This window comes from Hipposideros armiger, unplaced genomic scaffold (assembly GCF_001890085.2).
Source record: "Hipposideros armiger isolate ML-2016 unplaced genomic scaffold, ASM189008v1 scaffold_93, whole genome shotgun sequence".
NCBI classification, from domain to species: domain Eukaryota; kingdom Metazoa; phylum Chordata; class Mammalia; order Chiroptera; family Hipposideridae; genus Hipposideros; species Hipposideros armiger.
Genome location: NW_017731443.1, coordinates 1,661,772 through 1,674,038, shown reverse-complemented (window position 1 = coordinate 1,674,038; position 12,267 = coordinate 1,661,772). Strand labels below are relative to the sequence as shown.

Here is a 12,267-nt window from a genome sequence, read left to right as displayed (position 1 = left end):
TAGGCCCAGCCAGGCCCCTGCACTGGAAATAAACCTAAAAGGCTGAGATCAGGGGCAGAGGGTGGACCTGCAGGGCAGGGAAGGATGGAGCTTAGGGGTCAAGGAGAGCCTGACCATACCCCTTTATGAAGGCCTTTCCACCATGTGAGGCCCTGTCTCCCAAAGCAGGCCCCACCTCTCCTCTGTAGTCACTGAGCTCCCTCAACCACAGGGCCAGATCTTCCAGGGCCCAATTCCAGAGGTGGTAGCATCTATGCCTCAATTGCCTGGGAATTATTTCCATGTCCCAGAAGAAATCACTCCTTCACCCACTTCTCTCCTCACCAGCCCATGACCCCTCATTCCTTACCAGGCTGGGCCCCTTCCCATGAGTGCCATCAGCAGGTCCAAAATTGGATTTTGTGTAAACCCTTAGTCTTCTGGATCTCAGACCCAGACAGGGCACTGACTTGCCCAGCATCACATGCCTAGTCCAGCCCCTTGCCAGGCTGGCTGAGGCTCACCCTGCTGAGACCCAGACACTGGGTCCATTCATTAACTTAGTCTTTGGCAGGATGAATTGGGCCTTGAGAAACCATTAGGGGATCAAGCTTCCTGGGGGAGGTAATGTGAGGGTTGAGTTTTGAAGGTTGAATATGAGTTTACCAGGCATGGAAGTCAAAGGCATCCTGGATAGGACCAATCCGGGGGCTACAGGACTGAAGTCAAGGCACATGCAGGGACCCAAGGTCAAAGAGGCTGGAGCTGAATCAGAAAGGGCTGTGAAGGGTGCACTAAAGCTCCTGGACTAGCAGTTCCCAGCACTGTCCCAGCTTTTACCTGGTGCGGATTATAGTGACAGCCCTCACCGGGCAGTGTGGAAAGGCTCTGGTCACTTTCTGGTTGTGTGCCTACAGAAAACTGAAATGTGGTCAGATCATGGACAGATGTTCAAAGGGAGAGTTGATGAGGTGAGATTTGGGTGTCAGCCCTTTGGCTGCAGGTAAGGCAAGGCTACAGAGGAGGGTGTAGCAGCACCTACTGGGAGGTAGTGGTGACTTAAACTAGGTGATAGTGGCGGAGATGAGGAGAACTGGGCAGACTTGCTGGGACCTGGTAAGGGAGCAGACTCGGGGAGTTGCAGCATCTACACTGGTGGCAAGTTTCTGACTGGAGTTCCTGGATGATGGCAAGGCCATGACTGAGATAAGGAGGGCAGGCTGGGGGTGGCTCTGGTCATTTGGGACAGGGTACGTTTGAAAGGCCTGAGGGACGTCAGTGTGAGATGTCCAGTGGGCTGGTGCGCAGGAGAGGTCTAGGCTGGAGACAAGGATTTGGGATTGGCGAGCCATGAGCAGGATGAGGTCACTCAGGGAGTGTGGGAAGGCCCATTAGAGGGCTTCCGGGGGTCACTGCAGGACACTGGCTAAGCCAAGAAAAGGGAAGTTGACGTGGGCTGGAGGACCCCTCAGTTTGGCCACACTGTGGGCACCTCCGCCATCCACTTCCTCTGCTTAGAAGCCTTCTCACCCGGTCATGCCCCTCCTCGCGCTTGCCCTGGCGCCCACAGAGCCAAGGCTCCATCAAGCCCCGCCTCCCCAGTCGCTGCCTGGCAGGTTTGCCCTGGCTCTGACCTGGCCACCACGATCGGGTTCAGCCCCGCGCGCGGAAGTGCAGCTGGTTCTGGTCCCTAAGTAGCCCACCCTGCTTCAGGCTCCGCCCCATCCCCGCCCTCTGACCAAGAGGCTGGAGCGAGCTCGACGATAAAGACGCTTTCCAGTTCCCCAACATTCCGCCGCCCGCTAACATGTTCCCCTGTAGGCACCTTCCACCGGAATCTGCACCCAGGGCCTACTGTGTTCCCAGGGGACTCGCTAGCTTTTTGCAACATGTCCCACTAATAACCTGCTTGCTACTCCTGCATTCACCCTTCCGCAACAGTGCGAAACCCCAAACGTAGACGCCATGGGCCTCAGAGCAGGGGTTTTCCTGAAACGCGTTACCTGGTTTCCCTCTTGCGAAACATTGTGCGCATGCGCACTTAAAAAAAGGGCAGGGCCTAGCAAGCCCAGGATTTACGCCGAATCGGCTTTATTGCGCGTGCGTCGGGCCAAACCGGAAGTACCTCTGCTCTAGCCCTTCGGGTTTTGTTTAGGCCTTTGGGGCTGCCAATTTAAGGTTTCTTAGGTTCTAGCAGAACAGGATATCAAACCATACACTTTTAGCCGACACCTCCCTCCCTCAAAAGATGCAGTTTCTCCCTTGACCACCCAAAAGATGAAGTCCAAACTTTAGTCCAGCATTGTCTTTTACAGCCTGGCCCCATCAAACCTTTCCAATGTCATCTGTCTTACCCTGTTCACAACAAATGCTGGCTAGACCCTCTGTGAGATGCACTCCCCCCCCACACACACACACACACTCTGTTGTTCTAAGAACTGAAGCTCTTATAGCCTATGGGCCTTACTGGGCTTTCACTATGCTGGGACCCCCACCCACCTTAGCTTACCATCCACTGGACGGTAACGAAAGGTTTTCAAAGGTACCCTCAGACTGCAAACTCTCAGAAGACAGTGTTAATATTCATCCAACTCTGTATCACCAATATCCAGCCTGACAAGCCCAGCAAAGACATGAAAGAAGGCAAATCTCTGGCCAGCTTGGCAACAAATTTATTAGTTCAGAGTAGAAAGAGCAAGAGTCCAACTGCTTCGATTTTTCAGTAAAAACTGAGCCTCCTGACTGGAGAGGTGCCAGCCTGCCCTCCCCCACACTCTCCAAACAACTCACCCTTCTATTAAGGCACTTGAGGAAACAGGGAACAGATAAGTATCAGATCGAACCTCCCTGGATCCTGGAGAGGGCCAAGTACTGTCCCACCAGTTCTTCTGAGCCACAGTTGAGTAAGGAAAGAGCTGGCAGAGACCACTGCAGGGCAGAAAGTCCAGCCCCTCAAACCCTGGTGTTAGGCACAAGGACAATGCCAGCACCACAGGACTGGTAACAGGGGCATTATTTTGGCTCAAGAGTAAATGAATCCACGATTTGAGGAAGACACTTGGTAGTAAGGCTTTGCGGCCTCCAAGGCCACAGCTCCAGCCTGTCCTCTCTAGGAGAGTACCAGAAGCTGGAGGGTGGGGATGAAGGCCCTGAGAATTTCCTGTAGAGAGAAGGGAGCTGAACATCAGGATAGGATAATGAAAGAGGCTGAGCCCTCCAGCTCCCCCTTTCCAGAGAAGTTAATGCTTCTGCTTAAGCACCTCCAAAAAGAGAGAGAGAGAGATTGCCAATAAAAGAATAAAATTCACGCCCTTTACCATGAAGACATTACCCAAAGAAGTTGGGGGCAGTTGGAGCACACCCCGCCCCCCCCAGAATCCATAAGTGCTTGCTTTGGGAGGGCTTCAACCCCCTGCAACCCAGTGCCCTGGGCAGGATAAGTGTCACCACCGCCTTAGGAGCTGATCTGACTCAGAAGGGCTGAGAAGTCCATGTCTGCGATGGAGGAGAAGTCTTCATCTCCTGAGAGGAGGCCGTTGGGGAGCCCAGAGGCCCCAAGGGGAGCGGGAGCTGGGTCAGGGGGCCTCTGGGACCCTGTCACCAGGCGAGTTATAGCCTCAGGGTACTCCATCAGCATGGGCTCTGCTGTGTGGGGGGTCATAGATACACCCTGGTTCAGCAGCTGCTGAAACTCAGAGTTGTCGACCGATGCCAGGTCCGTGAACACGGCTGGGTCGGCGTTATTGCCGAGCAGGGCCCCTAGGTCTTCATCAGCATCAAACTGGAGCTGTAGCAGGGCCTCTGTCAGTGTCCCTTCCCCAGCCTGGGTGGGCTTGGGAGCAGGCGGGGCCATAGCCTGAGTCAGGCCTAGGTCTAGGACTGGGACAGGGGCTGGGGCCGAAACCAGGGCTGATGTCATGGAAGGGGCTGGTGCCAAGGCCGAGGTCTGGCCTGGGATCTGCCCAGAAGAAAAGCCCATGGGGGAAAACTCCTCAAAGTTGATGGTGCTGAGGGATGGCGGAAAGGGATAGGGCTGGGGAGCTGTAGGAGAGAGAGAGGCAGGGGTCAAAGACAGCCTCAGAGACCCACCCATCCTCTGTAACCCGTCAGTATCAATCCCTCTGTATGGTGTCTAGCCCCCTCCTTTTAACCAATCGGACCTAGCCTGTAGGGTCCAGTGCTAGCCTCACCTCCTTGGAACCCTCCCTGTCTACTCCTGCCCAGAAAGCTCTCCCAGGCTTTTAGAGGAAGGGATGCTTTCAGAGGTCAACTGAAAGATGAGGTAAAACCTCATCTTACCCCTGAAAAATCAAGCCCCAAGAGAGGTCACAGGCCAAGGAGCACCCAGTGAGTGTGGCCTGAAGTAGGGCACTTTGTCACATACCAGCACATACATTTTGCTACTTTAGAGGTGATTTGTTTTGTGAGAGCTGAGGGCAGAGGCTGCGATTTTTTAGCTCTGTAGCCCTAGGTATCCAATATGGGGTTTAACTGGCACAGTGGTTCTCAGACTTCGGTGTGCCTTAGTGTCCCCAGGAAATGCTGGTTCCTGGGCCACGCTTCCACAGCTTCTGATTCCAGAGGTCTGTAATGGGGCCCAGGAATCTGCATCTTTACTGCTTCCCAGATGGCTCTGGCATAGGGAATTGGGCCTCACACCATGAGAAGTATGATCCAGACATCAGGCTTCAGACACCCACTAGGGAGACTACCGGCTTGTCTCTCTCTCAGAAGGTATGTAAGCCACAGGCTGAACATTTGGGCCTGTAGTTCCTGGGGGACAACAGGAAATCCTTACCTGGCTTGGGGACGGTAGTTGAGCTGCGGGAAGGCACAGCAATACGCCGGGGAGGAGGCCGGGGATCGCTGGGTCCTGTGGGGCAAGGCTAGGTCAGTTCTCAGTCCACAGGGTCTATGCTCCCCTGCCCACCACCTTCTCTAATTCTCCCCACTGCCCATCTCACCATTGAAAGGACTCTTTTTCATGATGCTCTTGAAGGTCTCGTATGTCCTTTTGCGTTTCTCCTCAATCCGGTGACGATCATCTGGGAAAGCAAACAGGGAGACATGGGTCTTGCTCTCTCATCTGGACCCCCAAGCTCTCAAAGGACCCTCAGGAGGAAGGTGATGAGCCAAGCCTTCCTAAGACCTTTTCTCCAAACTTCCCAGCCAATGAGAAGAGCTATGTGACACTCAACAATTCCAAGAATCCCACAGCTTTGTGAGAAAGCCTTTGTTGACTGAATCTGCCCCTCAGAAGGCCACATGAGTGCTCCCAAGTAAAGGGACCATGTTCTGGGTGACAGGAGCCCTCACGGGGCCTTCGGATCCAGCTTCTTCTCTTACTTGCACTGCTCGTGTCCTAACTCATCTGCAACCTCCATCCAGGTCTGGCAATGATCTCTTTGCACTCTGCGGCAGTTGAGGCATGACAGGCTTGCTTAAGACCTGTGCAGAGGCTCTTCTTCTTATCTCCAATGGTTTGACAGTTCAGTCTGGAGCTTTCAGAACTGTTTTTCTAACTACCACTTGGGTAACTCTGAAGTACCCAACACCATCAGTCCAAAGCCAGCCTCATTGTTTTGCCTCAAAAACCTCCTTTGTCTCCCTCCCCGTGTTCCCTCAGAGTGGGCCTCAGAGACCTTGTCTGCCTTGTCACCAAAGCTAGAAGCCTTGGAATCATCAACACTGCCTCTCACTCTCACTGTTCACTAACTCAACACATATTTACCAAGCACCTGCTATATGCCAGGCTCTATACTAACCACGGGGATACAGCCCCGAGTAAGCAGACGAGGTTCTTGCTCCCAAGAGTTGACATCCTAGTGATGGAGGGACAGGTACACAAGTGACAAAAGCATTGAGGAAGAGACACAGGGTGATGCAACAGTACTGGCAGTGATGTCAGGGAGTCTAGTTTACAGGTGGATGGGGAAGCACTGGTGTCAGCCAGTCATGTGAAGATCTAGGGTCCAAGTATTTCAAGCAGAGGCAACAGCTAGTACAGGGGTCGGCAAACTGCGGCTCGCGAGCCACATGCGGCTCTTTGGGTATGTTCCATCTCAAAAGTTTGCTGACACCTGGAAGAGCCAATCCTGTCCCTCACAACAATTTAAAAATTATCCGAGAGCCACAAATACATTTTTACATAATCACCATTATGTGAATGATATCCTTTAAAATTTTTATAAATGAAACTATGACAGTTTTATTTTCATTTTCAATTTTACTTCAGAGCGACAGTTCGCGAGCCGCAGTTTGCTGATCTCTGGCGGCTCTTCCGTCTCAAGTTTGCCGACCCCTGAGCTAGAACACAAGTCTTGAGGTGGGACTGAGCTTGGTGTGTGTCACACAAAGGCTAAAGGATAACTGGAGGACAGCGGCAGATGAGATCGTCTCTCTTTGCCATTCCCTCCGCGAGGTTCACGCTAGTACTTCTCTTCCTGGTCTATTGTGACATCTTCCAATATGGCCTCCCCTCCTCCAGTCTCTCCCTCTCAGATCCTCTACTCACTGCCACCAGAGTGAGCTTCCAGATCTGCTCGTCACTTCTGTGCTTATAAACCTCCAGTGGCTGCCTCCTGCCTTCAGGATGAAATCCTGGATGAATGCCTTGAGCCTAACATTCAAGGCCCTTCTGCCTGGGCCTGCACACTGCCCAATGCTACCTGCCACCACAAAGCTGCCCCCAAACATGCCATGCAATCTCCAACATCACTGCCCTTCCAGGTGCTGGTCCACCTGCCTGGGGAATGTGTTTCTCTGTCCTCCAACTTAATGCCACCTCTTCTGTGCAGCCGTCTCCAGCTCCCAAGGCACTTGACACACACCTCTCTTCATTTCACGTTACTCTGTAACTTAAGTGTCTGTTTTGTATGTCTGTCTTCCTCACATGACTGAGCTTCTGAAGGGCAGGGAACAAGTCTTGTTCATCTTTGTATTCACAATACCTGGCACAGGCCCTGGCACCAAGTGGGCACTCAATAATTGTGGAATGAATTGATGGGGGTTGCCTTTCAAACTCTATTAGACTGTTCCTATGGGTAGGAAACTCTCTCAGGCTAGATGATGGGCTTTGGATAGAGGATCCTTCTGGCTGTTCCTTCTGTGGTGGGATGCCCAAAAGCTTTGACCAAACCATAGCTATGTGGTAATGACGAGACACACAGTGTGGCAACAGGACCCTGGAGCCAGACAGCCTGGGTTCAAATGCTGACTCTGCAACTCACTACCTATGTGACCTCAGGGAAGTTAGACACTATCTCCTGCCTCAAAGGTTCGTGAGAGCATAAAATCAGGTAATAATAGAGGCAAGCATGTAATAGGAGCTCAGTAAGTCTTGGGTGTTATTAAGCAAGACAAGAGAGAGAATCTGATTACTGTATAAATCCCCACCCAGTTCCAGCTTTTGACCCTCAGCTATAGCACCAGACACCCAGCCCTGGCCTCGCTCCTTGGCTGGAGTTACTTTCCCCAGCCACGTACCTGTGTCTGGCAAGTACTGGAATTCCATGGGCTCACTGAGCTCCCGATCCGAAGGCCTCCGTAGCTGCATCGAGACACGCACAGGAGCCTGCAGCCTGGGGTCTGCATAGGGAGGTGTCCGGAACACAATGGCCACTTGTCGGTGTACGTCGGCTTGCGAAAAGGAGCCTCGGGCCTCCCAGCCTGGTCCCGTGAAATACACCTCAATGTCCTCTGCAGGAGATGGGGCGGCAGTGTGGGCCAACTTGCTCAACTCACCCGCAGCTCCTCCCCCACTGCTGGTAGTTGTCTCCAGGTAAGCACCCTACTTGCCCCCAAAGTGTTGCGCGGAGTGTTTAAATAAAGCCAGTCCCCGGACACTCATCATCTCTGCTCAGCCTTGCCCCTCGCCTCCTGCTTCCTGGGATGTACCTTTCTGCACCTTGTCACACAGCAGGAAGATCTCATCCCCGCCGAGGCAGCTCCCCGAGTTTCGGTTCACTCGGCAGATCTTCAGCTCCGCTGTGTTGGGGGCGCCTGAGGGTGTGGGAACAAGGAAAGAAGCCCTGAACCACCAGACATCTCCAGGACTGGCCTGCAGGAGATGCAACCTCCTGGTCCACCCCAGAGTCAAGGTTGTCCAGAACGTGCTGACCGCACCTCCACATTCCCACTGGCTCCTCACCCCAATTCATCAACTACTTATCTACTAGCCCCTACTATGTGCCTAGCACTGTTCTAGGCATGGAGAATACGGCAAATCACAAAACCTAAACATCTCTGCCCTCACGGAGCTTACAGTCCAGGAGGAACCAGTCTGATCACACCTCCTTTCTCCACCTGACCCAAGCAGTCTTCAAAGACCAGTTTATTATACCCATTTTGACAATGAACCTTTCCCTCCTGACCCCCCGGGTTCATCCTGGTTTCCTGTCCTTAGGATCTAGGGCCCTTTTATTTTCATTCATCTTGTTGGTTATTTAATTCAGGACTGCAGTTAATCACTGTCAGCCCAATTAATCTGTGAACTTCCTGTGAGATTTTATCCTTGAATTGTTATTCTCCAACATTGTCTTGTTCCTGGGAGTGCATTTCCTGGAGTCATTAGCACAGTTCTGGGCACATCAATCTCTTATCACATATTGGAAATGCCTGTCTCCCGTCTCACTCCCTGCCAGGCTAGAAGTTACACCGCAAGGGCAGCTCTGGGTCTTCTTTGCCTTGTCCCCCAAGCCAGCAGAGCTGAACCAGCGAGATGACTGAACAAAGCCAGAGCACCTCTCGCAGGCCACACTCACCCAACCCCCTTCTCCGCTCAGGCTCATCCCGCTCCCCTTTCTGCACTCCCTGGCCACTCACGGTTGTCAAAGATGGGATGAGAGAGGACAGGTGACAGGCGGAGGGGTCTGCCTGATGGGTCCCGCACTGTCACCTGGAAGCAGAGCCGAACAGCATTCAAATCATAGTCCCCACGCTGCTCTTCTATGGGAACTGCCAGAAAAACTGATGGTCAGGAGAGCCAGGGCAGGGGGCAGGCAGGGGCAAGGAGCTCTGGGCTGGAAGGGCTGTTTGAGGGTGTGTGAAACAGGAGTCCTAGAGGAGGAAGAGAAGGTTCTGGACCCTTCACTGACCTGTGTGGCCCTGGATGTCATGTCCCCTCTCTGGGTCTCAGTTTCCCCAATGGTAAAATGGGAATGTGTACTGAATGGGCAGCAAGATTCCATCTGTACTTTAAGTCTCGGCCAATGAGGGAGAGATGCAGGGAAGGTGGCCTCGGAAGGGTGACGGAGGGTGGGGTGCTCCAGGCAGGCCCAGGCCTTTGCCCCCTCAGCCCTCACCTTGGAAGGGGTTGTTGTTGGTCTGGATGCGCTGACTGATGGCCTGCTCCAGGTCCCGCTTCTTTACACACTGGATCCCCAGGTTCTGGAAGCTGAGTCCCCCCAAGCATCAATCACACTGTCTCCAGCAGAGCCTGGGCCCTCCTGCCTTGCCCCTCCCCCCACCAACCAGATCGTCACTCTGTGCTTAACCCCCTCACTGTGCTGCAGTGAAACCCAATCCTTACTTTGGGTGACAAGGCCTTCTGCCCTGTGATCTGGCCCTAGCCAAGTCCCTGTGGCTCCCTGCTCTCAGCCATGGGGGCTTTTTTCTGTTTTCCAAACAGTCCTACTTCAAGGCCTTTATACTTGTTTATTCTGCTTGGAATGTTCTCTTTTGCTTCTCTACTCTTTCTCACCATTCAAGTCTTACCTGACAGAGGCCTTCCCGACCTCCCAATTCAAAGTAATGAGACCAGCTCCCCAGCCTCCCCCAGCTCAACCTATTGCTGTTTTTTTTTTAATCATTGACATTGTTACTCTTGAACAGTATTGTTTCCTTATTTATATGCTTATTTACGTTCTGTTTCTGTCAACTGGTATGTAAGCTCTAGGGGATGCTGTTGGTTCAGTGATTTTCTTTCTCACCTCATGGAATGTGACACTGAGGGATTTGCCCTTCCAGCCACAGGGATTAGGGGCTTAGAAGTAATTACGGACCCATCCTCATCCCACCGAGCTCATATCTGCTTGAGAGACTAGACGCACAAACAGATAATTTCAAGACAAAGAAAATGTGTTTGCGAGTAAGCAGTGAGGAATTCTGACCTGTGTCCATAAAGAACACTGTAACAACGACAAAACTGCCTGGCCTCCTGGCCTCCCACCTCAACCCCCCATGCCCTGCTCGCCTGTGGGGAGCTCACCTGTGGATGCAGCGGTCCGGGCAGAGCTCAGCCTCATAGAAGCCATCCCGGCAGTCTTTCCCCACGAGCTCGTGAGGGTGAGGCCGGTGAGGGGGGTCCTTGGTGACTAGGGAGATGCGAACTGTCCCTGGCCCCGTGTAGCCATTGATCTGTCCAAAGTACAGAGAGCACCCTAGAGGCTCAGGAATTCCAGACCCAACTCCCACACATAGATTGCAAGGGGTTTCACAGTCCCTCCCTGCCGACTCTGTGCCAGGCAGCTGGTGCTGACCTTGATGGTGGGGTGGGTCTTGGTGGTATCTGTGCTCCTCTCGCCTGGGATACTGCCTGCTGAGCGACCCTCACATTTGTAGCGGAAGCGCATACCCCGCTGCTTGGGCTGCTCGATGATCTCCACATAGGGGCCAGAGGCCTGGACTGGCTCTGCGGGGAGACACCGGACACATGGACCAGCCCCCATCAGGCAGCTGCTCTCATTGCACCAACCCTGGGGAGCTCCTCCAAAACCACTGAGGAAAGAGGGTCCACTTACCTGAGGGGAAGATGAGGGGGTACAGGCCTGAAAGGGGAGGAAGACAAGGGTCAGCACAAGCCCACTTCCCATCCTCACCAAGGAAAGCCTTCCAGGGAAACTGAGTCAGGGCCTGCTCCCTGGAATCTGCGGGTGAAACTAAGGGGTGGGAGTAAAGGAGCCAGAAACACCTGTTTCCTAAGAGAACACTGGGTATGCAGTTCTCTCCCCTTACTGGGGGAAACTGAGTCAGATACACTCTCCCCTAAGAAGGAAACTCAGAACTGTCCTCCTGGATTCCGGGGAGAAAGCTGAGTCAAAGTTGCCCCTCTCCCTCCACCCAAGGAAGATACTGAGTCAAAGGCCCCTCCACCCAGGGGGGAAAATGAGTCAGACCCCTCAACGCCTGCCCCGCCCCACGCCACCATCCGGCCGGCCGCTCCCTGCGCAGCGCCCATCCGCGCAGAAGGGGCGGAAGGCAGCGCGGAGGCTCTCGGCACGGTTCCCGCGGTCCCAGTGCAGCCATCCCCCGGGGGCAGAGGACGCCCTCACCGTCCATGGCCGGGGTCCCGGGGGCGGGGCCGGGGTCGCAGCTGGGCCCGCGGCGCGCGTTACAGCCGAGCCATTCGCCAGAGGCGGAAATGCGCCGCGCGCGCCCGCCGCTCCCGCGTCACTGCCGGGAATCGGCCGCGCCTGCGCGCCTCGCAGCTGCCGCCGCCGCCGCTGCCGCCGCCACCGCTGCGGCTCCCCGCGGGGTCGGGAACCACTGGGCGTTGTGCCACGGACGGAGCGGCAGCGTGCACGCTGCTGCCGGGGGCCAGGAGCAAGTGTGCGCCGAACCGGAGACCGAGAGGCTTCTCGGTCCGGAGGCCGCTGCCCGGAGGCTTGGCTCGCTTCTGGGTCCGGGCCCCGCCTGGAGGGCGGGCCCGGTGATTACTCACAATGTTTTTAGGGGATTTCGAGGCCCCCCCTCCCGCCAATCGGAGAGTTTGGTGATGTCACCCCGGGCCGGGTCTGGAGCAAAGCCACGGCTGCTGCGCTGCTGCCGCCCGCCCAGCGCAGGGAAAGGCCCGTGCCTGCTGCGCAGGGAAAGGCCCGTGCCTGCTCCGCCCGCAAAGGCCGAGTGGCTGAATTTCACACGGTTTCCTAATAGCTAAAAGGTGTCTTGGTGGTTGTCGCCGCTGAAGCACTTTTTAAATTTCCCATCCACCTTAATCTAGATGCAGCAGAGGGAAAAGGGAAGCGCCCGGACCTCTTCACCTGGCGATGCTTGGACAATGGGCTACGCGGGGCCTGCTGCACTCGAGGGGCGACAGAAGCTCCGTGCCGCCTCCGCTATCGTGGGCGGGCCGGGCAGAGGGCTTCTCGCCTCCGCCTCAAGCACCAGTTTAAGGTGCATCACACTGCCAGCCCTCGGTGGCAGTGGGTTAAGCAGAAGGCGCCCAGGGGTATATCACAGGAGCCTAGTCTCTGCAACCTCACGCCTATTGTCATAGAAGGTCAGGGACCCCCAGGGGCCGCTAGAACGGGCAGTGTCACCCTGCCACATCCCCCGCCGCCGCTCGTCTCC

General features: G+C 54.8%; 1 protein-coding gene across 2 annotated transcripts; it reads right to left on the bottom strand.

Moving 5' to 3' along the window:
- Positions 1-2,629: 2,629 nt before the first annotated feature.
- Positions 2,630-11,606, bottom strand: RELA (RELA proto-oncogene, NF-kB subunit). 2 transcript variants are annotated; one of them, XM_019645602.1, is made up of 11 exons: positions 11,250-11,606; positions 10,719-10,745; positions 10,458-10,609; positions 10,187-10,335; positions 9,282-9,373; positions 8,803-8,934; positions 7,876-7,980; positions 7,465-7,677; positions 4,944-5,024; positions 4,778-4,852; positions 2,630-4,020 (listed from the first exon to the last, which is right to left on the bottom strand). In XM_019645602.1, exons 1-11 carry the CDS (start codon positions 11,254-11,256, stop codon positions 3,434-3,436), a joined length of 1,620 nt encoding a protein of 539 aa, XP_019501147.1. In that variant the 5' UTR covers positions 11,257-11,606; the 3' UTR covers positions 2,630-3,433. The 2 variants fall into 2 exon arrangements, with proteins under 2 accessions (XP_019501147.1, XP_019501146.1); XM_019645601.1 differs by lacking the exon at positions 11,250-11,606 and adding an exon at positions 11,094-11,237.
- Positions 11,607-12,267: the final 661 nt, after the last annotated feature.